Here is a 24,217-nt window from a genome sequence, read left to right as displayed (position 1 = left end):
AAGGGGCCACATCACAGTGGTGGGTGGGGCCAGAAGCAAAAGTGGGTGGAGCAATGGATGGGTTATGAGTGGGAGCTTACTGAAAGCTGCTTTGAGTTAATTGTATGGGAAAAGTGATTAAATAATAATAATATTAATACAGCTGCCAGGTAACATTTACATTTGTTGCTCCACCCACTTTTGCCTCTGGGCCCACCCACTACCTGCACGTGGACCCTGGAAGCTTGCCCAGAAGGGATTATGGCCCTCTGGCTAAAAAATGTTCCCCACTCCTAAGTCAGGCAGAATGGGGAGCAGGTAGTGGAACAGAATAGTTTTTGCCAGTGTCCCTTGAGGGTGGCTGCTAGACAGAGTAGAAAGCACTGGTCTCGATGCACCAACTTTCAACCTGGTCTGAGGCAGTTCCCTAGGAGAGGTCCAGGAGAATTAAGAGGCCGACCTATTCTTGCCTGTTTTCAATGGTGTTTCCTTGCCTCTAGCTATCCAATCTGCCCATGAGGCTTCCCACCCTCTGGGAATGGTTGATTAAGTCCTTTGTCTCGGGTCCATTTTGGGAACCTTATCCTACCATCATCAACAAGGCTTAATGAACTACTCTGATACCAAAGGCTAATTTTCTGATTGGCAGACGAACCTCCAGCTACAAAGATAATTGTGGACATTCAGGTATTAAGTCCTCAAATCTCATTAGAGCAGATCACTTGGCATTTTCCAAGTTAGATATCTAAATCCATAATTAGACTCCTGTATAATCAGGCTTTCTTTCTTTTCCTTTTTTCTTTTTTTTGAGGGTGAGGGTGGTGGATCTCCCTTGGCTCCCTTCGAACTAAGCAGATAGACACTGTTAGGTTCTGCATCAATGTCATTTTCAGAATACAAATTCCCAAACTGTCTGCTGTGTATGCTAAAAAAAAGGCATTGTTAGAGTTGCAATAATTAGAATAATGTAAGCCCAAGGCGTCATTCGCAGAGGGAAGTCTCTGTTGCATCTCTGTATGAGTCCCTGATCCGGCCTGGGCTCCTTTTTGCCAGGAATCACACCCAGTGTATGCTAAGATATGAGGAGTCAGGTAGTAGTTGTGGGTAATTGGGAGTTGCGGGGAAGAAGGTAGGGAGGCCAACTGTAGGTGGAGTCAGAACCAATGACAGGTGCAGCCATTTCCCTCCCCCTCCATCCTCCTCCAGCTGGTCCTCATCTACCTGCCTTCTTACATCTAGTCCAGGAGTGGCCCTTGTCTATCAGCTTCCTCCCCCTTTGTCTCATGAGAACATCAAGAGAGCTCTGCTGGATCAGTCCAATGGCCCATATAGTCCAGCATCCTGTTCTCACAGTGGCCAACAAGATGACTCAGTTCGAAACCCTCAACCAGAATCCAAGCACAAGAGCACTCTCCCCTCCTGTGATTTCCAGCAAACAGTACTCAGAAGCATTACTGCCCCTGACCATAGCAATCATGGCTAGTGTCCATCAAAAACCTTCTCCTCCATGAACTTGTCTAATCCTCTTTTAAAGTCGTGTAGGTTGGTAGCCATCACTGCCTCTTGTAGGTGTGAGTTCCATAGTTTAAAAATGTGCTGCGTGAAGCAGTACTTCCTTTTATCTGTCCAACCTCGCTGGATGTGGAGAAATGCTTCCATGGCAATAGATGAAAAAGGCAACCGTCAGGCTTAGTATGAGCAGCTGGCCTGGTGGAATGCCTCTAATACAGACTAACACAGTGAATCACATCCAGCCATGAAACTCTGCTGTAGAGGCAGTGGTGGGAGAAAGTGGAAACTCTTTTACTCTGGCCAGATCATGCTGATTAGAAAGCACCAGATAGCAGCCCTATTGTTGTTTTGATACAATAAGGTCTGAAAAGGTTAGGTTTATGTGAGCATCTGTGAGCCTTTCAGTAGTAGATACTCTCTGGCTCCTGAGTCTGCCAAATAATCTCCAAATCAGTCCAGTTGTATTTCCCACATTATACTCTTGTTTGAGATTTCTCAGAGATAGTTTTTTCTTTGAATTTGTTGAATTTGTATGATCTGGTTTGTTTCTTGGGAGCAAAATGCCTGCCTGGGCACGAACATTCCTAGTCTCAGCACCAGAGAGGAATAATGCCATTTATTTATTTCTCTGGGAAAAAAATGAGAGCTTCTCTCATTATTAGGGGCTCTTGAAAAGTATGGATTAATCCCAGGTCAGTCGTTAAAGCCACAGCAAGGGAACTTGAGGTTAGAGGTCTGTATCAGACAGCAGAAAGCGACAGGATTGTGCATTAAAACTGTCAGACCCTAATCACCCCTTGTTCTGCTTCTAAACTCTGTATTGGAAAATAAAATGACATTTACTCTGTAACCCTTCTCTCCCCAGCTGTGACACACACACGTATACCCTGCCAAATGTGTTGGTGGGATCCTGAAATCCACAGCTCTGGCTTCTTTGATAGTGGACACTCAGGGCCAATGGTGTAACCACCCGTCTCTTCTTAACACAGGAATGTGGAGGTGGGCTTTTTTCACTGATAGCACCATTGTTGTGCAATGCCTACCCTGCAAAAATGGGAGAGTCCCATCAGCACTGGCATTCCCCTGGCTATTGAAGTCATGCCTGTTTAGACAACTGTTCCCCTGACCTCCAACTTGACCTGAACCTCCTCACTGAATAATTTAAATTGTTGCATTGTCTTGCTATGCTGTTTAAAGGTTTGTTGTACTGTAAACTTTCTTTTTTGAGGTTTTAAACATTCTGACAGAATTTTTTTCTTGTATATTTTAATTACCTGCAGATTTATTTTTACCAGTGGTTTTACACTTTTAAACCTCTTAGAAGCCTTTTTGGCATGTAAGTGATATATAAATTAATTGTTGTCATCATTCTGACCATGGCTTCACTGTGATTGTTGGCTTTCACTACTGGAAAATCCACAGAACATTCAGGAATCCATCAGGTTCCATCAGTCTCCTGGGAGATGGACCTTCCAAACAAGGGGTGTGATTGCCACCACCAATCCAAATTTTGCCAGATGGTGCTCAGACCATAGCAGTGTGACCCCAGCATCCTGTACCCTCAAGCCATCCCTCACATCACTCTGAGCAGAGATTAAATCATGCCCGGCACAGTGTTTTAGATAGATGACAATCTGAGACAGTGTAATGGTTGCCATGAAGACTGTGAAGTCCTGAGCTGGTCTAGCAACAGCCTCTGCATGGATGTTAAATTCACCCAGATCACTGACCATAGGTGGGCAGAGTCAATCACCTGTTAATGACATTGACGGCTGCCATGATATTAGATAGTCCACTTTCCTTTGCAGTGGAGGTTGTACTCAGGCTGGTTGTGTAGGAAGTTCCCAGCTAGGATTGGCTGCCCGTCAGAGTTCCCAGTTCCCTGGAGTTCTGTGGATCCCAGTAAGGCTGGGACTCTAAGAGGTCAGTTTGTATTAGAATACAAACAGATTAGATTCCATGGGCACCCCTGGTGTTAGGGCCAGAACAAAGTACCAGGAGCATGAAACACATCCCTAAGCCACCCCTGTACTTAAAAAAAACAACAACAGTTGTAGCAAAATAATGCTTTAAAATGATAAAACAAGCACATCCCAGGTTTGGATAAGACTCCGTCAGTCAATATTCGTGGTTTTATTTTTCAGGAACAAGGACATTTGAGGGTGCCTAACATTGAGAGCTTTCGATTTCTGATGAAATTTCTGCAGGATTTTAACCACTCTCATATGCATTTCAAGGGTTGGACTAGAATGCTCTTTGAGTCCCCTCCAATACCTGATTCTATGATTCAAGACCAAATCAAATAATCTCATCAAGTACATTATGAAAATAAACTTGTGTGTGTGTGTAAATAATGTGTATAACATTAATCATGATTTGGGTGCAACCCCTCCTCCCCAAAATCAGGCATTCTAGTATGTAACTGAGTCAAAGTACAACTGCTTCTCCTCAGTGGAGGAGTTAGTTGCATGGGCTCTCGGAGTGGGGGCCATGCCGTGCACATGGGGGGGGGCGAGCTGCTATGCACGGGGTCAGCGGGGCGAGCCCCCTGCAGTGTGCCTTTTTGTCACCCCCCTCATGGATGACACCTGGGGCAGACCGCCCCCATTGCCCCCCTTCCTACACCCCTGCTTCTCCTCTTACCCACCCCTATCAGAGATTTAACACCTGTACACCAGGGTGGGGTGGGAGTCACTTAAGAAGCCAGTGTGGTCTAGTAGTTTGAGTATTGGTCTAGGACCCAGGAGAACAGGGTTCAAATCCCCACTCGGCCATGTAGCTCACTGGGTGATCCTGGGCCAGTCACTGTTTCTCAGCCTAACCTACCTCACAGGGTTGTTGCGGGGATTAAATGAGGAGGGGGAGAACCGTGGATCACCTTGAGATCCATGGTGGAATGGTGGGACGTAAATGCAATAAATACAGGCAACTCCCTCCTTGTGCAGGAGTTGTGTTCTGGTTCATTGTGCACGTCAGCAGTCGTGCGTAAGCCCATTCCACCCCTGCCCTCTTCCGGGGCCAAAAACAATGCGAGCATCAGTGGTCACGTGTCAAACAGACACACACAGAATGGTCACCGCCTGTAAATTAAATAAATACATAAACTCTCCTATTGCATAGTAAGAATGAAAACAAAATCTCCCCCTAAACAAAAACCAGGAGCAGTGTTTTGTTTTCGTTTTACCAGAAACAGGAATGCCAAAATCTAGGAAAATCGCTCTTCTAGGTAGGTTTGCGAATTTTTATATTGGATCATTCCTATACAGATTGACCTGACTTGCCCCCCTCAGCCTGAAGTGCAAATGTGATCTTAAGTATGCACCAGGAATCACAGTTACGACAGGCTTAAGGGCAAACACACATGCAAGTGGTGCGATTTGGCCCTCCCTAGACCATGCCAAGCCAGGAGAGCTGGGAATGGTGTGCTCTGAATATTTTGTGCCAAATTCCCTTCTGATGTCTCAATGTGCGAGGAAGATGCACAGCCAGACAGAAAACACTGAAATGGTGATGTGCCCCTCATCCCACAAAACTAAACAAAACAAACCTCTCTTATCCACAGAAAAAGTAGCAGATTGTGAAGATAAGCCAAGCTAGATCCTGACTTGGTGACGTGCTAGCTTTCCCAGGGCGGTGAGTTTTTGATGTGGCGGGGAATGCACAACTCCCTGCCTCCTGCATACCATGAGCATTCCTCCTGAATGCATACATTGCTCCGGAGTGCTTGAGGCCCTCTGCCTCTGGCCTCATAGGGCTGGCACTTGTTGTGAGTGTTTTGTTGCTGTTGTTGTTAAAGCACCTACTAATTTGAGTTTCTTCCCTGGCAAACCCATCTCTTATTTTTGTGGCCTGGGGGAGTTTAAAGACACGAGGCCTTTATCGGAGAAGGGAACAACAGTGTCACCCCTGGAACCCGGAAACACACAGATGTGCTCAGGTACACACCCTATACCACATCTCTCTGTATATATATATATACACACACACACGGATGCAAATGATATCCGCAAAAGCCATCACTTGCGAGGCTTGGCAGAAAATAATGAGAAACACTAAATCTTTTATAAGGTCAACACTCGAGCAGCTGTCAAACAAGAAAAGATTTTAGCGGGAAAGGCGGGAGAAAAAAAAAAAACTTCCATCGCCTCATTAAGCCCTACAAGCCTGGGCCTGGCGTGGTGAGGAGACGCCGGGGCGCCTCCGTTTTGTGTCAGTAATTTGTGGCGGAGGAGGCGGAGGTACTGTGCAACAGCCAGCGCCGAAGGGGCCTAGGGGGAAGCTGGGGGATCGTTAGCGCGCCAGGCGCGGCCTCGGTTCCTAATTGGAACCATTGGGCATTATCAACGGAGATTTTGCTTCGGATGCCTGACAGCTAGCGTGGCCCAGAATGATCGCCCACTTGTCAGTGTAAAAGACCATTAAAAACAGACCATTTTGATTTAATTGGAGGCGGTGCGCTGGGGGGCTCAGGTGAGGAGCCTCATCAGCTGATGGTGGCTGCGGAGGTCCTTTTAAAAAAATCCTTGGTATTGATGTGTTCTCAGCCTTCTCTACCCCGCCCCCCCGTCCCTTCAAACCCCCCTCCTTTTCATAAACTGTCTGGGAGTGAAAGATCGGTCTCCATCACGCCAAGAGCCACCTTCAATAGGGTTGTCAACAAATGCTGTGACAAGTGGCAGAGAGCGTGGTAGCAGGTATTTAAAAATATATATATTTGAGAAAGCTGATGTTATCTCTGTCTGCAACAGAACCAAACTCAGGAAAAGTACACGTGATCAGAGGGCCACCGTTGGTCAGTCCCTCTCTCATAACTGTACCCTTTTTGGCACCTGATAGAAGCATTTTTGTTTAGGCAAGCCTATTATAATCTATTGCATTTATATCCCACCACTTCCCCCAATGAGTTCACGGTGGCATACATGGTTCGCACCTCCTCATTTAATCCCCACAATAACCATGTGAGGTAGGCTAGGCTAAGACGCAGTGACTTGCCCCAAGGTGAATGGGGATTTGAACCCTGCTATTCCAAGTCCTAGTCCAACATGCCAACCATTATGGCGCACTGACTCAGATGTTTAGAAAGCTGATGTGAATTTAATCTGCTTTTTTTGTCTAAATTTTATGAGATAAATAATAGTGAATAATGCCAGAACTTGAGCGTTGGAAGTTTCTGGGTGGAAGAAAGGCAATACTTGTTCACACTTATACTATGGAATTCACTCCCTCAATAGATAGTGATGGTCACCAGGTTTGGATGGCTTTAAGAGAAGATTATACAAATTAATGAAGGATGATGCTATTGATGACTAATGTGGCCCCTGCAAGGTTGCCCCGAAGGTAATGCCGCCCTTGGGCTGAAACAGGCTCCTCATCCCTGAAACAAGAGGCCTGTCCCTGCAAACAGGACATATTGACTGCCTCATGTGTTTCCTCAATATCCACAAACTCCCCTTACGAACCTTTTATATGAGATGGCTTGTCAATGAGTCCCCTTCTGAAACAGTTCCATCATGTAGAAAGAAGAGAAAATGCAAAATTCCAACAGTAAGCAAGACAACCTATACTGACCCACGGTGTAGCAACTCCAACTCATTTTAAAACAAAAAACCCCCAGACTTTTAATTTCCTGACATGCCAGGCCCAGGAGGATGGTGTGAGCTCTGCTTGTTGACTGAGTTCTAAAATATCACACCCCTCCTTCTGAGAAATTGAGGAAATGTAAAATACATTCTCTCTCTCTCTCTCTCTCTGTTAAACCTCCATTGTTTGTTTTCAAGAAGAATGCAGATGTGAGTTAGTATCAGATCCTGCAGTGGGTGTCAAATTCTGATGACTAGGATTGTTCTGGAAAAGTTGATAGAGTGGACGATTCCACCTCCCTCATTCATGACCCAATTGTGGATGAGGAGGCTGATTTGGTCTGTATCACTGAGACTTGAATGAATGAGCAGCGTGGAGTTGGTCTCAGCCAGCAGTGCCTACCTGGGTACTCAGTACAGCATCAGGGGAAACTTGAGGGTTCAAGAAGGGGAGTTGCTGTGGTCTATAAAGGTTCTTGTATCCACTGGGCGCTTGATTCCGATGTTACAGCAAATGACTCTCAAGGGGTGTCCAGAACATTGTCTAGTCCTGTTGAATTGGATGAGTTTCAGGTGGTAAGGTTTGAGGATGTGGGTAAAGTACTTGGATCAGTCAAGATAACCACATGTACAATGGACTCTTGCCGCTCTTGGCTGATAAAACAGGAGGAGACAGCTAGCCAGGAAGGTGATGAATGCGTCTTTGTGAGACAGAGAGGTCCCTGCCTGCTTGAAGGAGGCACTGGTTAAAACCACTCCTTAAGAAGCCCTCCCTGGATTTGGAAAATCTAAGTAATTACCAGCCAGCTGACAATCTCCCTTTCCTGGGCAAAACTCTTGAGTGGATGGTCATGGACCAGATGCAGGCACTCTTGGAGGAAACTGATTTTCTACATACACGTCAATTCGGATTTTGGCACAGAAACCACTTTGGTCACCCAGTATGAAGTCAGGAGAGATACAAGGGAAATGTGTCACTATCAATTGTCCTCGTCTCTTAGCAGCTTTCAATGCCATCAACCATAGCATCCTTCTGGAGCAACTACCCAAGCTGTGGGTGGGTGGGCGGCACTGATTTGCAGCAGTTCCAGTCCTACCTGTTAGAGGGTGATGCTTGGGGAATGCTCTTTGGTCCCATGGAGCCTTTAATGTGGGGGTTCCTCTAGGTTAAATTTTATCCCATATGCTGTTTAACATCTACATGAAACCAGTGAGTGAGGTCATTTGGAGCTTTGGAGTACATTGTCAGCAATATGCTGATGACATACAGTGCTATTCCTTTACAACTGCAAGTGAGGCAGTGGATGTGCTGGACTGTGGTCCTGTCTTGGCAATGGGCTGCCAACAAACTGAAGCTCAATCCAGATAAGGCACTGTTAGTGGGTGGTTCCCTACACTGGATGGATGGAAGGTTTCCTGTTCTTGATGGGGTTACAGTCCCTCTGAACGAGCGGGTATGTAGCTTGGGGGTACTTCTGTCACTTGAGGCTTGGATCACCATGGTGGTGCAGAGTGCCTTCCATCAGCTTCTGCTGTGCCCCTAAATGGACAAGGATTGCCTAACTTCTGTCATCTTTGGTCTGGTCACTTGTAGGTTAGATTACTCCAATGTGTTATATGACTCTGAATACAGTCTGGAAACTTTAGCTGGTGCAGAATTCATCATCCAGGTTTGAGCATATTACAGCAATCCTGGTCTGACTGCACTGGCTGCCAATTAGTTTCTGGGTCCAATTCGAAGTGCTGGTTTTGACCTATGAAGCCTTAAACAGCTGAGAATCACAATACCTCAAGGACCGCATCTCCACATATAAACCAGTCTAGTTGTTGGCATGTGTCGGTCTCAGAGGACAATGGTGGAATAGACCTTTGGGAGTGAAGTCAAATTGTTGGAAGGTTGCAGTGTCTGCTGTGGCTGTAGAGACTGATACAGGTGACACATGTTTTGTTGCAGCTGGGGCAGATGAAGGCGCCTGGTTGTGCTACTGCAGATGCACCATGATGTTTCTTCTCTCTGCAATCTTCCCAGCAGTCATTCCTCCTCTGGCTACGGCTATGGATGTATGAACCTGTCTGTCTGCCTCCAGGCATTGCGGTCATCTGCAAGGGATTCCCAAATTGAGGGTGTGATGTTGCCAGCCTTAATGTCATGTTTACAGACATCTTTGTAACATAGAGTTGGTCTGCTAACAGGCCTGGTGCCTGAAGCCAGCTCCCAGTAGAGCATGTCGTTGGGGATCCCACCATCTTCCACTCTGCAGACATGACCAATCCAACGTAGATGTTGCTGAGACAGGAATGTGAACATGCTGAGAATGTGGGCTTGGGAGAACACATCTTCATTTAAGACTCTGTCCTGCCATGTGATGCCCCAAATCTTCCCGACACAGCAAATATAGAAGGTGCTGAGGTGTCACTCCTGGCAGGTGTAAGTTGTCCAAAACTCACTACCAGACTGCAGCATGTTCAACATGTAAGCCTGGTAGACCTTCACTGGATGTTAGCATCACATTTCCCCATGTCCTTTTGGAGAGGCGAGTTACTGCTGTAGCTGCCTTGCCAATGAACCAAGACCCTGCAATCATCACATGAGGCTCTTCTTTGTGCATCTCCTCTGTGATAGCTGCAGAGGATGGCAGAATGTGAATGAGCTTTCTCTGCTGTTGCTTCCCACTTGTGGAGTACCCTCTCAAGGGAGGTGCGCCCAGTGCTTTCATTATGTATCTTTAGGCAGCTTTGACTGATTAAACATTCTATTGTCTAAATGTGTTTGTAGAAGGGGGTTATTGAGTTGTTATCATTAATTTTTAAAATTTCTATAGTGCTCTTCATTTGAAGATCACAGGATGGTTTACTATATAAAAACACAAAAATGCATACTGTCATCTGTCATGGATGCTTTAGTTGAGATCCATGCATCACAGGGGGTTGGACTGGATGACCCCTGGGGTGCCTTCCAACTCTACAATTCTATGATACCATAATAAAAAACAAAAACAATACCCCATAGCTTGTTCAATTGGCCAAAGGACTTTATATGTAAGCGCTTATGCATTGTGTGTTCTTGTTTTGTATTTTTATGTTGTGAACTGGCCTGTGATATTTGGATGAAGGACAGTATACAAATTAAAAGAACAAACAAACAAACAAACAAACAAACAAACAATAAAGCATTATCATACGACTTTAAGCAATCATGGCTTCCTCCAAAGAATTATGGGAGCTGTAGTTTATTTAGGGTGCTGAGAGTTCTTAGGAGGCCTTGTTTCCTCTCACGGAGCTACAATGGCCAGAGATCACCAGGAAAAGGGATGGATTCTTAAACCACTCTGGGAACTGTACCTTCTGAGGGGAATAGGGCCTTCTAACAACTCTCGACACCCTTAACAGACTACAGCTCCCAGGATCCTTTGGGGAGAAGCCATGACTGGTAAAATAGTGCTTTAAATGTATGTTACAGAAATATGTTACACAGAGCTGCTTTGCTTTCTTTCTTGGAGGTTGTTAGCCGGAGTGGACAGGATGCTAATTTTCTCCTATTCCCAAAGAGTTATGTGATGCTAAGCAATTGCTGCTGTGTCTGCACTGGCAGATATACTACAGTTCAGCAACTTTTGCTAATCCAGTGCACCTTCCCCCCGCCTGTTCCTGTTAGGTCAGTGAACTGGCGGGGAGACAAGCAAGCCCCGTAGGGTCCCAGGAGGCACAAATTAGGGCTATTTTCCCGCAAAGAGACGTCCAAATAAGAACCAAATCGGAACGGCGGCATGAAAATCCTGTAAATCAAACGGTTGGCTTAATAGCATGTGCCATTATTCTGGGGCACTGGGGCCTGAACTCTGCATCCGAATGCGAAAAAATATTCAATTTGTCTAGCCTTTAGTGACTGAATGACTGTGTAATGTCACAGAGGCTTGGCCCGGAGGGCAGGAAAGGTGGACAGAGAGCAATTAAGTGGGCAGTGGGGTGGGGGGCAGGAGAAGGGTTTCCGTTGCAGAGAAATCCTTCTGCGTGGTCCAGGAGGATGAATGAATGGTTTGTTTGTTTGTTTATTGCATTTATATCCCACATTTTCCTCTAAGGAGTTCAAGGTGGCACACATGTTTCATCTCCCCCACGATTTAATCCCCACAACAACCCTGTGAGGTAGTTTGTAAGCTGAGTGAGGCAGTAACTTGCTCAACATCACACCCGGTGAGCTACATAGCCAACTGCAGTGTGTGTGTGTGTGTGTGTGTGTGTGTGTGTGTGTGTGTGTGTTGAACCCCAGTCTCCCAGACCCTTGTCTTCATTTAATCCCCACAACAACCCAGTGCGGTAAGTTAGGCTGGGAGTGAGTCACTGGCCCAACGTCACACAGTGAGCTTCATCGCCGAGTGGAAATTTGAACCCTGGTCTCCCAAGTCCTAGTCCGGCACACTAAACACTACACCAGGCATGGGTGAAGGCAACTAGAGTGATGCTGCCCCCCAGACAAAGGGAAGTATTTATTCACACAGTGCATAGCTTAGGAATGCAGAAGCTTTTACAGCCCAAGGGCTGCATGCCCCTCGGAGCAACCTTCCATGGGCAGGAGGGGCATGTGTTAGTGGTGGGTGGGGCCAGAGGCAAATGTGGGCGGAGCAATGGATGCAAATGTCATCTCTGTGCAGTGGGCTAGGTTCTATACACACTAAACCCTACTCTCTATCCAGGGAAGCAAGAAGCATTTTCAAAATTCAAGTACACAAAAAGGAAGGTGGTCTGGAGCATGTGGCCATGTGGTCTGCAGAGAAACTTGAGGGCCCCCACAGAAAGGCTTTGAAGGCCTAAGGCTTTCCCAGACAAAACTATGGATTAGATAGCAAGACAAATCACCAACTTGCATGGGAGCCAACCCCTAGGGGCCGAGGGGGCTTCAGCACCCCAATAAAATATTTGAGGAGGCTGGCCCCTCCCAAAATGGATGGGCATTGCAATTCGTATGGTGTGCGTGCACCGTGTCATATGATTGATTATGCGGGGTGGGGCTTACCTGGGCCCTCCAATATTTTATTCAAGTTGGCACCCTTGCCAACTTGGATGGCTTTGGAAGATGGAGCCATAGAGGTTATGGCTATCAATGGTTATTAGGGTCTGCCAGACTCATTATATCCTGTACAGAGCATGGAGATCTTTGTGGGAGTCACTGATAGCAGTCCCTGATGGCTTGAACGTGCAACTCATATCCTCCAGGAGCCATGCATTCAGTATGGTGGGCCCAGTCTCATGGAACTCCCTCCCAGTTGAGGTCAGACAGGCCCCCTCCCTAGTGAAATTCCAGCAGCAACTGAGACTTTTTTAGTATTATTTCAGCAGGCATCTTAATTTTAACTGATTATTTCAATTGATTTTTTTTAATTAATTCTCACTATGTTGAATTTTTCATACTCTGCTCAGAGATGATTGTAGTTAACTGGTATATATAAATGGTCTAAATAAAAACAAAATAAAATCAGAGCAGTGCCTCTCAGAATACCAGGAAAAGGGATGGGAGGACCTGTAGTTGCAGTTACTCATTCTTTCCCCCCATCTTAAATTCAGTTTTCCACCTATCCACATTAAGTTTGTGGATTTTTTATTTTTTATTTATTTCATTTTATTTTTGGTCCAGATGAACGTAATTGGGCAAAATCAAAGATGATCTATGAGCTAAAAGACTTGTAAATAATTTAGCATCTGCATTTATCAAAGAAATAGGCCTATGTGAGTCAACGCATTCAAGGTCTTTCTATGGTTTAGGGAATATTATTATAGTTGAAGTCTTCCATGTTTTGGGGTTCTGGCCTTTACTCAGTCTCTCTAGAAAAAGTTTGAAGAGGAGAAAAATTGTATCTGTTCATTAAGAGGTTTTATTTTAAAAGGCCCATAATTTTAAAAATAAAAAGTCCTCATGAAAGTTCACCAGTATTTTAGCACATTTTTTTTTAATCTACACATTTTTGTATGCTAATATACAAATGATTGCAAGGCAATTTTCCATTATGCACATCTTTATGTTATTTTCACAGATATATGCATTCTCACGCATGCTTAACTGGCACCATATGCATTGCCATACATCTCACTTGGAGAAGTGCATTGCAAAATTCAAATAGCGCAAATTTCAGGGAATGACATCATTTCCGTTCATATCTCACTTAGGTAAACAGCGAATCGGGTAGATTTATTGCAAAATGTAAACTGAATAAAATCCCCCTCCACATCCATTCTGGGGAAGAACAGCAGGAGAGGGCTATTCTGACCTCTTTGTGACTTTCTCAGTGACCTCTCATTGGCCTCTATGAGAAACAGGCTAGTGAACAAGATGCCATTTTTATCTGATCCAACAGGGCTATTTCTATGATCCGATACAGTTTTACCTTGGATCCCGAATGCCTTGGTAATCAGACGCTGGAGTGTTTTGGTTTGTGAACATTCTTTGGAACCCAAATGTTTGACGGGGCTTCCGTGGCTTCTGATTGGCTGCAGGAGCTTCCTGCAGCCAATTAGAAGCTGCGCTCTGGTTTCCGAATGTTTTGGAAGTCAATGGGACTTCTGGAACGGATTCCGTTCGACTTCCAAGGTACGGCTGTACTAGCTTTCTGCATGTGGGGAGTATTAAAAGCAGGTGAATGTTCAAAGATGTAGGCAAGCAGTGTGTGTGTGTGGGGGGGGGTCTTCTTCAATTCTGGGGGCCACATGCCTGTGGTAGCCTGGATAAGAGGCAAAAGTAGGCACAGCAACAAAGGTAAATTTTACCTAGTTTCTACACACATGCACCACTCTCTATCTTCCATCCATGCATGCAGGAGGCATGGTCAGACCAGTGGCAGATCTTGAGGTCTCAAATTTCATTGGTGCCCTCTGCAACACCAAAAATTGATGCCCCTCTGCCATTGCACTTCATTGTAAATCATAGCTGCGGTGTCCCAACAGCACCTCCGAGGCTCTGCACCCAGTGTGACTTAACCAGTCACACTCCCCTAAATCTACCTCTGATCAGAAAGGCAAAATAATTCTTGAGGAGGGTGCAAATGAGGGCTGGTGAGGCGTGTGGCCTGTGAAGAGGCCCAAGGGCCATGTAGAAAGGCTTCAGGGACAGCATTTGGTCCCCAGGCCTGATATTCCCCATCCCTGATGTAAACACTGCCACCACCAGGCTGAACTGGCCACAATTCAAGTGAAGACTTAAAACCGCTTGGTTTTGTTGAACGTATCATACTGACTTAAACCACCGCAAGTGTAAGAACAGGTGGGCGGTGGGATCAGTCTTCCAAGAAAATCTGGGCCTCCTCTCCTCTCTTGGAGGATTTGGCAAAGGGCCCGGAGGGAGTGAAGTTAGCAAGCAAAGGCTCCCAACCCCGGCTTGTGAGTGAGCGATTGCAATCTGTTTGAACAGCCCCTGGGTCATGATCTTCCACTGACACACGCTGCTGTGGCAGACCCCACACTGACAAGTAGCTGGATAAATTATTACTGACATATGCAAATGGATATGCAGATGAAGGCAGGGGCATAAGTGGAGTACAACGAGGCCGAGGCAAAGAAGGCGGGGGGGGGGGGAGAGAAAGTTAAAAAACTCAGCCACACTCTTTTCTGATCAAAGCACTGTGCTTGTGATGGCATGGAGTGGCCGTTACAGGAATCCGCAAGCCCTTTTTTCTGTCCTGAGAGTAGCATTAAATGGGAAGCTGCGATGTGTGTGTATGGAATTGCAAATATATGACACCCCCACTCCTGGGACAGCCACTTGATCATCAGCAAAAGTGAGAACAATGAGGGCAGAGGTTTCCATTAAAAATGTGCATGTGCTAATTTACAAGGCGTAGAGGTAAATGTAGAAGTAAACGGCTATCATTTCAACAGACACATTTGCCCAGAATAGGAAAGAGGATGTGCAGGGAAACTGTGTGCCTGCTCAGGCAGCTATTGAGATGCTGCTGATAGTTGATGCGTGATTTCGAGGCTCTTCCTGCTTTTGGTTCTTTATCTCTCAACTAGTTTTAGACACGGCATCTCTTCACACAAAATGGGGAGGGGAACCTCCAGCCCAAAGGGTGACCGTGGCCCGCCAGGGGTCCATTTTGGCCCATGAGGATATTTTGCTCAAACCATGCCAACCTGTCCATCAGGCAGCATCACTGGGAAATGGGCAGAAAGGCAAGGATCAGTTCTATATTGCCTGCACCTACCAGTTCCCTGCAAGCGACTGGTGCATGCATCTAAAGTGGGAGGATTTAGCCCTAACTTCTCAGCTGATAAGCAAGAGGTTAAGTCCTCCTCAGGCCCCTGCAGAGAGCAGGGCAGAAGTCTCCACTCATCAGCTGACAAGATGAGAGTTCAATCCTGCTGGGTGCTATTTTGTCAGCCCTACCAGAAGATGTTGGTTATTGAGCCTGGGACCTTCTTCATGCAAGGTGAATGCTCAGACAACTGAGCAATAGCACTTCCTAAACAGGAACAGAGGAATGTGGCTTATGCTGAGTCAGACCCTTGGTCCCTCTAGCCCAGTGCTGCCTACACTGTCTGGCAGTGCCTCATCAAGGTTTCAGACAGGCAGTCTTTCTCAGCCACACCTGGAGATGTTGAGGACTGAACATGGGACCCTCTACATGTGAGGCAGATGCTCTGCCCCTGAACTATGGCCTTTCCAGAGGTCTGAGTAATGTCAAGGTGCGAGCCAACTCTTCAGGACCTCTGTGATCAATGCTATGTTCACAAGTGAGTCAAGGCAACAAGTCTGTTTGTATCTCCAACGTACCTTCTGAAAGTGGGGCATTTTCCAAAGAGGATCTGCTTGCATCGGAGGCAGGAATCTCCTGAAAAGCGTCGTGCGTGTGTCATATGTCTTTCCTCTGCGTTTCTAAAAACAAGTACGGCACACAGATTAATGTGCTGCCAACCAGAACGTTGCTGCAGCAGAGATTCTCTTGGTACTGCATCAAGTGACAAGGGCCTAAGAGAACATTAGAAGAATCTGGCTGCTGGATCAGGTCAAAGGCCAATTCTAGCCTAGCATCTTATTTTCACAATGGCCAACCAGATGCCCCAATGGGAAACCTGCAAGCAGGATGTGTGCATAACAGCTCTCTCCATTTGTGATTGCTAGCAACTGGGATTCAGAGGCAGTAGAGAGGCAGAAGATAATAAGAGTCCTGTTGAAGTAGGCCACTAAAAGGACCACTTAGTCCAGCATCCAACCACAAGCAGCATCTAAGGGCATCAGCAACTCTCCCCCCTTGTGACTTCCAGCAACTGGTCTACAGAGGCATATTGTCTCAGACAGTGAAGGTAGAACACTGTCATCATGGCCAGAAATGACTGATAGCGTTAGAGTCAATGAATTTGTCTGAAATATCAATTTTAGCAGAGACATATTCACCCGAAGCTTGCAAACAGACAGCTGGAAGAGAACTCAAAGGTCAGTCCAACACCTCCAACAGGGAATCCACTGCTAGAGTTCCTGATAGTTGGCCATCCAGCCTCCTTCAGATGAGGGAGAGTCCATCACCTTCTAATGTTCCTCCTAATGTACGCATGTATTTATTTCAATATTTATATCCCAACTTTTTCTCCAAGGAGCAAAAGGTGGCATACTTAGCTATCCTCCCTCTCATTACAACAACCCTATGAGGTAGGTTAGGCTGTGAGTGAGCAATTGGCCTGAGGTCACCCAGAAAACTTTGCTCTAATTTTGCACTTTGGAGAAAACACATCTGCTTCATTCTTTGTGTAAAGTATGAGCCTTGGGAGTACCCTCCAAAAGAACCGTACACCCCAAATGAGGAAACAAGTTTTTAAAAAAGAGGTAAAAATTATACTGAAGCAGTCCAAGACAGTAAAGTCCAATTCCTTCAAACAAGCTTTCAAAGAAATTACGAATGCTTGTGGTGTCACATGTTAAGCATCTCTTCTCCAAGCTAATTATGAAGAAGAAGAAGTCACCCTTTACCCTAAGCTTTCCAGTGTGGGTCACAGCAATTTTAAACACAACATTAAAAACAGTTTTAAAGAAACTACCATTTATGGGGTTCTAAAAATACACACCCCATACATCAAAGGCTAGGGTAAAGAGGTGAGTCTTCTTATTTTCCCCCAAAGTATATAGGCACAGACCCATCTCTGTGGGAAGGGAGTTCCACAACTTAGAGGCTGCCACCCTCCCCAGGGTCACCACTATTCCATGAGATTCTGAAGGTGGTGGATCTACCATGAAGCTGCTGATCCTAACACCCAAGGAAGTCTGTAGGAAAGGAAGTGGTCTTTCAGATATTTGGGGCCTAAGTTGTTTACAACTTTAAACACCAACACAAGCTCCTTAAGTTGGGCCTGGAAATGAACAAGCAACATACCTCCAATCTTTCATCATGGAGCCTGGCAAAACCCACATATCTTCAACCAGCTGCTGGAAACCACAGGAGGAGAATGTGCTCCTGCTTAAGGATTTCCCATTGAGGCATCTGGTTGGCACTGTCACAACAGGATGCTAGACTAGATGGGCCATTGGCCTGATCCAATAGGCTCTTCTTATGGAGATCTATTATGATAGCAAAATCTCCATACCCAGGAACAGTCTATCTCGGAATACCAGATGATGAGGAACAACAATTGGAGAGTTGCTGTTGCATTCAGGTCCTGATTGTAGGCTTCCACAGGCATCTGGTTGGCCACAGTGAGAATAGCACATTGGACTAGATGAGCCATTGGCCTGATCCAGCAGGCTCTTCTTAGGTTCTTATGCTCCAAAGGTCTGCTCACCTTCTGCTTTTTTTCTGCCTTCTCGGCTTTGATGATGGCTCTCTGCTCGTCCATCCACATCTCTTTGTATTTGTGCTGCAATAGATCAAAGAATGGCGTGGAGGGCCTGGGGAAAAATGGGAAGGGAAAGATCTCATGAAAGAAGGAATCTATAAATGAATCTCTAATAATCAAACGCCATATAACTGGATCAGATCAAGACCCACATGTGCCCTCTAGACATTGCTGGATTCCCAACATCCTATCAGCCTAGGGGTGGGTGGATGTATCAATTTCTGCTGTCTAAGTTCCTCTTTTTTTGCAATCTTTGAAGCCACTTCTCCATAGCTCCACCTCAATTGATTGATTTCTTAAATTCTTGGTAAAATCCACCAGCCTTTTAGTATGAATTTCGCCTAACAGACACAACTTTTTATATGACTTTTTGACTAACATCTCCACCTGTTTTGCAATTTCCTCTAACATAATACATTCTTTTCTACATCATTTTTGCATATATATATATATATATATATATATATATATATATTCACATATTTCCCGATAATGTATGCATTTTGATAAACATTGCTTGGATGGAGAACTTCCAACCCAAAATTTGGAAAAATGTAAATTTTGAATAACAGCTTTGTTTTCATTTGAGAAGTCTGAATTAAGTAAACAAAACTGAATTTCCCTACATTCAACCCCAGTTGGGCTGGTGGTGGGAGTTGTAGTTCACAACACTGGGAGGCCAGTAGATTGTGTGGTTGGACTACAATTGCCATCACCCCTAACCATCGGCCATGCTGACTGGGGCTGATGGAAGCTGTAGTCCAACAACATACAGAAGTCACTAGGAGTGGGTCCCTACCTAAAGTCAATGTTGGGCAGCTATAAAATGCCTTCTTCATCACAGCCAATGCTTTAAAAATAAATAAATGGTGGAGGTTGCAGTCATTTCCCTGTCATGTATGCAAGTGGTCACTCTTCCTAAATCCCCTCCCCTAATTTATTTTGTTCCTACCGTGAATTTTATTACTAATTATTGCACACTGCAGGCTTCAGAGGAGCCTTTGCTAATGATGTTATTGTTGGATATTTTCTCTCTCTGTGTGAGAATCATTTGTTCCAGAAACAGAGAAGAACACAGAAGAAGTTTCAAGAAGCAGCAGAAGGCTTGTTTATGCAAGGACATTTTCTATGGGAACTCTTCTTTGGACACACACAGTATGACACTGTAACTTGTGAATCTCTTGCTTGCGCCTTGCGGTGAGAGAAGCAGAGAGAGAGTCTTGGACTCTTGTTGGACTCAAGCATGCCTTGACCATGGAAGTGGTGAATGTCTGTATGTATTTGCTACCAATATGCTTTTATGCCTGTCAAGTAAACCTCTACACTTAACTGAATCTTTATGGCGTCCATGAGCGTTTATTGCCTACTGTGTGTACCTTGAACGCCAAAGACTTTCCAAGGAAGGAGCTGCATTGAGATGTAACTCTGCTAAGTATGGATACTGGCACACATGATCAGTGAAAGTGATGCTGGACCCAGTTCTTCTAAATCATCCATCAGAGGTTGATGGATTGATACAGTACAACAGTTATCATACCCTCCAACATTCTGCAAGGGAAAATTGGGATGTGTGCAGGAGCCAGCTGACTTGCATGAGAGCATCCCCACCCCATATACATGTTTGCAGTTGTAGCCACAAAGTTTTCCACGGCATCTTCTGCTTTTATCAGAAGCATGAGACAAAAACAACAGAGAGCTTTTCAGTTTTGTCAACTTCATTAAATACAAAAGCACTCGGTGACTCCCTTACAAAAAAAGAAAAGAAAAGAAAAGAAAAGAAAAGAAAAGAAAAGAAAAGAAAAGAAAAGAAAAGAAAAGAAAAGAAAAGAAAAGAAAAGAAAAGAACAACAAAACCAAAGCAAATAAGAAACCTAAAATTTATTTTCCACCTCGTGGAAAATTTCTTCCCTGCAAGTACCATTATTTAATTGAGCAGCAAACACATGCATTTTTAAATGGAAGGGGCAAAAAGCGGAAGTGACACATTTTTTGCGCTATGCAGTCAGAAGACAGTTCTGGGAACTAGAATAGAAAAGGGAGGAAATGCAACATATGCACACACACATACCTGCACAACCAGGTTTTCCCCACGAGCCTACTTCTCCTGTGCATGTGGATGTTGCGCTCTCTCTCTTTTAACAAACCTGTTAACAATTACTGCTTCCCCCATCTTGCCCTCTCACTCCTCCTAACTGCCACCTCCCTTAAATCCTTGGACTGTCCTTTAAAATGAAGTTGGATTGAAAACAAGTGGTATTAGCAACAAAGTTAAAAAGAGTATGCAAATAAGTGAATTGATAATGGGTGAAAATATAGAATTTTGATACGTTAAGATATAGAGTTAAGATAAATAAAAGAGGGTAAGGATTTGCTGATCTGATTTTGTAAATGGGAATACAAAAAGGGAAGGTGTGAGGAGGTCAGGAAAATAAGGATAAGAACTTTAAATAGCAAAAGAATAATGGTCGTTTTTCTTCTTTTTTATTTTTACTTTTACTTACTTTTTGTGTTTTGTGTATTTTTCTGTTTTGTGTTTTTTACTTTTCTGTTGTATTTTGTTAAAAACTTTAATAAATATCTAATAAAAAAAATAAAAATCCTTGGACTGTCCTTTTCTGCTCCCTGCCACCCAATGCTCCCACCACACAGCCAGCTCCACCTTCTGGCTCACCTAAGCTGCTACTTTCCAAATTCTTTCGGGTGGGGAACACTCAGGGCTTCAGAACTATAGAAGTAAACCAGAGAGTCCTACACAGACAACCTTAGAGAGGAGAGAGAAAGAGAGTGTGTCTCCTTTGAGCACCATAGATATATACCTAGCAAAAAACCCCCTCTCACTTCCCATTCTGAGGAGAATCTCCCTCTTCTTTCTAGGTGGATGTGAAATTATTTCAAAGCACGTCACTGAAAAGTGGCCTTTTGGTTTAGGCAAAATCTCAAAAAAGGAAGTTCTTATTTTTTAAGAAAAGAACACACACACACAAATCAGCACTTCTGATATGGGCTGCCATACACCCAGATTTCCTAGGACATTTTTGCCGCCTTTTGAAAATTCTGCCCAGACACCATTTTCAAGGGACGAATCCTGATGTCTGGCAGCCCTACATTTGGTTCTGAAAGCCTGAGCGTTCGCTGCCCAAAAAACTTTGGGAAGTGGCGGCTTAGGTGAGCCAGTATGGCTTCTGTAATTTTGGGATGTCCCATTTAAAGTGGGGCAGTTGGGGTGTTATGTGCATGATCTAATGCTATAACCCAGTGTGGCCATTCATATATAAAGAGACCATCCTTTCTGGATGTGTGGAGCTGGGCTGAAGGGGATGGTATGTCATAGATCACAGGGACTATGTCTTATGGACATCACCACATTCCTGATTTGGGGCCAGCTGTACTATTTGATAGGCTGACACGGCCCATCTCAGAGGGCAGCATAATGCTGATTATAATTTAAGCATGATGGGAGATGCTATTTGGATTTTCTGCTTCAGGTATAGCAGGGATGGGGTCAGGAGAAGGGACAATCGGGTACGAGGAGCAATAGGCCAGCTGATGCCTGCCCCAAACCGCTGTTGTACTCATGTCCTGATTGTGGGTTTCCCATTGAGGTATTTGGTTCGCCACTGTGAGAACAGGATGCTGGACTAGAGGGGCCCCCTTCAGCCTGATTCAGCAGCCAGGATCTTCTTATGTTCTTAATGCTTACCATTCAGTTATATGAGAGAATGCAAACGATGCATCTTGGCACCCTACTGGAGAGAGGAGTTATACCTGCCCTTATTATCACCCACTCCTGCCACAGTGTCAGGGACCAGCACTAAGAATGCAAGAAGAGATTTGTTGGATCATGCCAATGGCCCATCTAGTCCAAGATCCTGTTCTCATAGTGGCCAACCAGGTGCCTTTGGGAAATCAGCAAGCAGGATATGAGCACTAGAGCATTCCCCACTCCTGTGGTATCCAGAAACTGGTATTCATAAGCATTACTACCTCCAGCTCTGGAGACAGAGCATGGGCATTATGCTCAGTCAGGTTTCCCTTCCTGCTACAGAATTCGGTGGGAGGCACTGAGAACCAAGCCAGACTATTTGCATATCTCTCCTCTTCACCTGTATATCTCATTCCCAGATGCAATGCAGGAAAGTTGCAGAATACCATAGTTTTCCGTCTATAAGACGCCCCAGTGTATAAGACTATCCCTATTTTTGGGGACTCAAATTTAAGAAAATGCGGGGAGATGGCACAGAGTTGTTGGCTCTGGTTGTTGAGCTTTTTTGAGGATTGCCCAGAGTTGTTGAGCTTTTTTTTTGGGGGGGGGGGGAATTGCCGAAAATCACTCACCCGCACACATCGCAAAATCCACCTCCCGTCTGTCCCATCGCCAGCATAAGCTGCCACCCAGCCAACTACCACAGCGTCAGCCAATCAACACCACCCATTAATGCAGCAACCAATAACACACACAATAGCTGCTGACAGCTGCGGCAGCAACCAATCAAATGGCAACCCTGTGCACTATCCATGTATAAGACAACCCCCAATTTTAAATATGATTTTTATACACAAAAAGTATGGTGTGGGTGTGGGTGTGGGTGTGGGTGTGTGTGTGCGCACACACACACACACACACACACACACACACACAAACATTTAGGAGATTATTGGCAGAACTCCTTCTAATGTTGCCTCTCCTTAAATATCTGCAAACCAATTCCACCGTCTATTCAAAAACATTACTTTCAAAGGAACATCTCTCACTCCCAAACTGCCACACTTTTCTAGATTTTTTATGTACTCTGATGCTAAATTGATTTCCAAGACCCAGGAAATATTTCATTTGAAAGAGAAGCAAGCTCCTGTTCAGCTTGATTGTAAGATGGGCGCTAGGCTGCTTCTCTTGGAAAGCACACCTGCCTTCGAACTAAATATGATCCATCGCTGTGAAAAAGTTTTAACTCTTTCTTTTTTTTTGTCCATAGGGCTTTGCAGGATTAGGTGAGCAGCTGATTTTCCTCTTTTGATCAAGGCCCATCTTTCACTGTCACACACCTGACATCATATATGACCCCTGGACCACATTCACATGATGCATTTAAAGCACTGTGATACCACTTTAAACAACCATGGCTTCTCCCAAAGGATCCTGGGAAGTGTAGTTCATTAAGGGTGCTGAGGGATGTTAGGAGACCGCTATTCCCCTCACAGAACTACAATTCCCAGAATTCCCTAGGAAGGAGGATTGATTGTTAAGCCACTCCGGAATGGGAAGAGGGAGTTCCCCCTCTCAGCCCCATCCACAAACCACAGCTCCCAGAATTCTTTGGGGGAAGCCACTACTATTTCAAATGGTATCATAGTGCTTTAAATGTGTGGTGTGAAGGTGGCAGGTGGGCATGACTTGGCCCAAACAGCCTTATGTGCCAAATGGGGAGGCTGGGAGTGCCTAATTAAGGCTCTGCGGGCTGGATCTTCCCCCCCCCCTTTTTTCTTTAAAGGATAATGAATTATTAACACTATTTTAAAATCAAAACTGTGTAGGCCTTAAACGAGCTACAAACTCTTCCCTGTTGGATACAAGCCTATGGCATGTTTGTGACAGAGCCTAGGAAATCAGGACTTCTCTTTTTGAAAAAATAAAAACCCTAAGGTATTTGGTGGGGAGGACAGTCAACGCAAGGAACGATAATTATAATTTGCAAATATAAGGCTGACATTTTTCGGCTGTAGGTATGTATAAATCCTGACAGGCGTGATTCGCCCATTTGGCGAAACAGTTCTCTACCGAGAGCAGAACAGCCTGTTCTCATGATGGCCCGTCACATCCCTGCAGCTCATTAAAACTTTTTATTTTATTTTTTATATGGAGGATTAAACTTCCCCAAAGCATCAGAACCTTCTGAGGGACTTTAAGTACACACCGGTTGAAAGGTGTTTCAGGGGAAAAGCCTTGGGTCTGACAAACTGGATTTTTAGTAACGGCTTCCCGTTCACAGCGGGGCAAAATAATTGGTCATCAGTGACTACTAATTTGGTTGAATAGCCAGAGGCGGGTTTCCCCCCCACTTCCTGGAAAATCAATGACAGCTCCGAAGTCTGTTCAGCAGAAGACAGAGAATTTCTTTTTATTATTATTAAAAAAAAAAACCTTTTCAGATGTTGATGATCCTTTTGCTGGAGACAGCTGTTTTGTTAAAATTAAAATCTATGCACAACGCCGACCTGTGAGCAGGCAGCCAGGGACAAAGTGACAACACTGTACTCTAGGGTGGTGTGTCAGTTTCCTCTGAAAACTTTTCCCTCTGAAAAACTTACAAAATTCTAATCTGCTTCCTTCTCCCCAT

At 44.9% G+C, this 24,217-nt stretch overlaps 1 protein-coding gene across 1 annotated transcript in view; it reads right to left on the bottom strand.

Moving 5' to 3' along the window:
• Window positions 1-24,217, bottom strand: part of CFAP77 (cilia and flagella associated protein 77) — a 97,278-nt gene that overhangs the window by 2,365 nt on the left and 70,696 nt on the right. The window contains exons 4-5 of the mRNA XM_081847247.1: window positions 17,829-17,934; window positions 15,832-15,933 (exon numbers count right to left, since the gene is read on the bottom strand). Of these exons, the coding sequence (XP_081703373.1) occupies window positions 15,832-15,933; window positions 17,829-17,934 (208 nt within the window). The remainder of the gene's footprint in view (window positions 1-15,831; window positions 15,934-17,828; window positions 17,935-24,217) is intronic.

This window comes from Podarcis erhardii (assembly GCF_964252035.2).
Source record: "Podarcis erhardii genome assembly, chromosome: Z".
Taxonomy (NCBI): domain Eukaryota; kingdom Metazoa; phylum Chordata; class Lepidosauria; order Squamata; family Lacertidae; genus Podarcis; species Podarcis erhardii.
The sequence above is the reverse complement of the archived record's forward strand: the minus strand, read 5'-3'. Positions and strand labels throughout refer to the sequence as shown.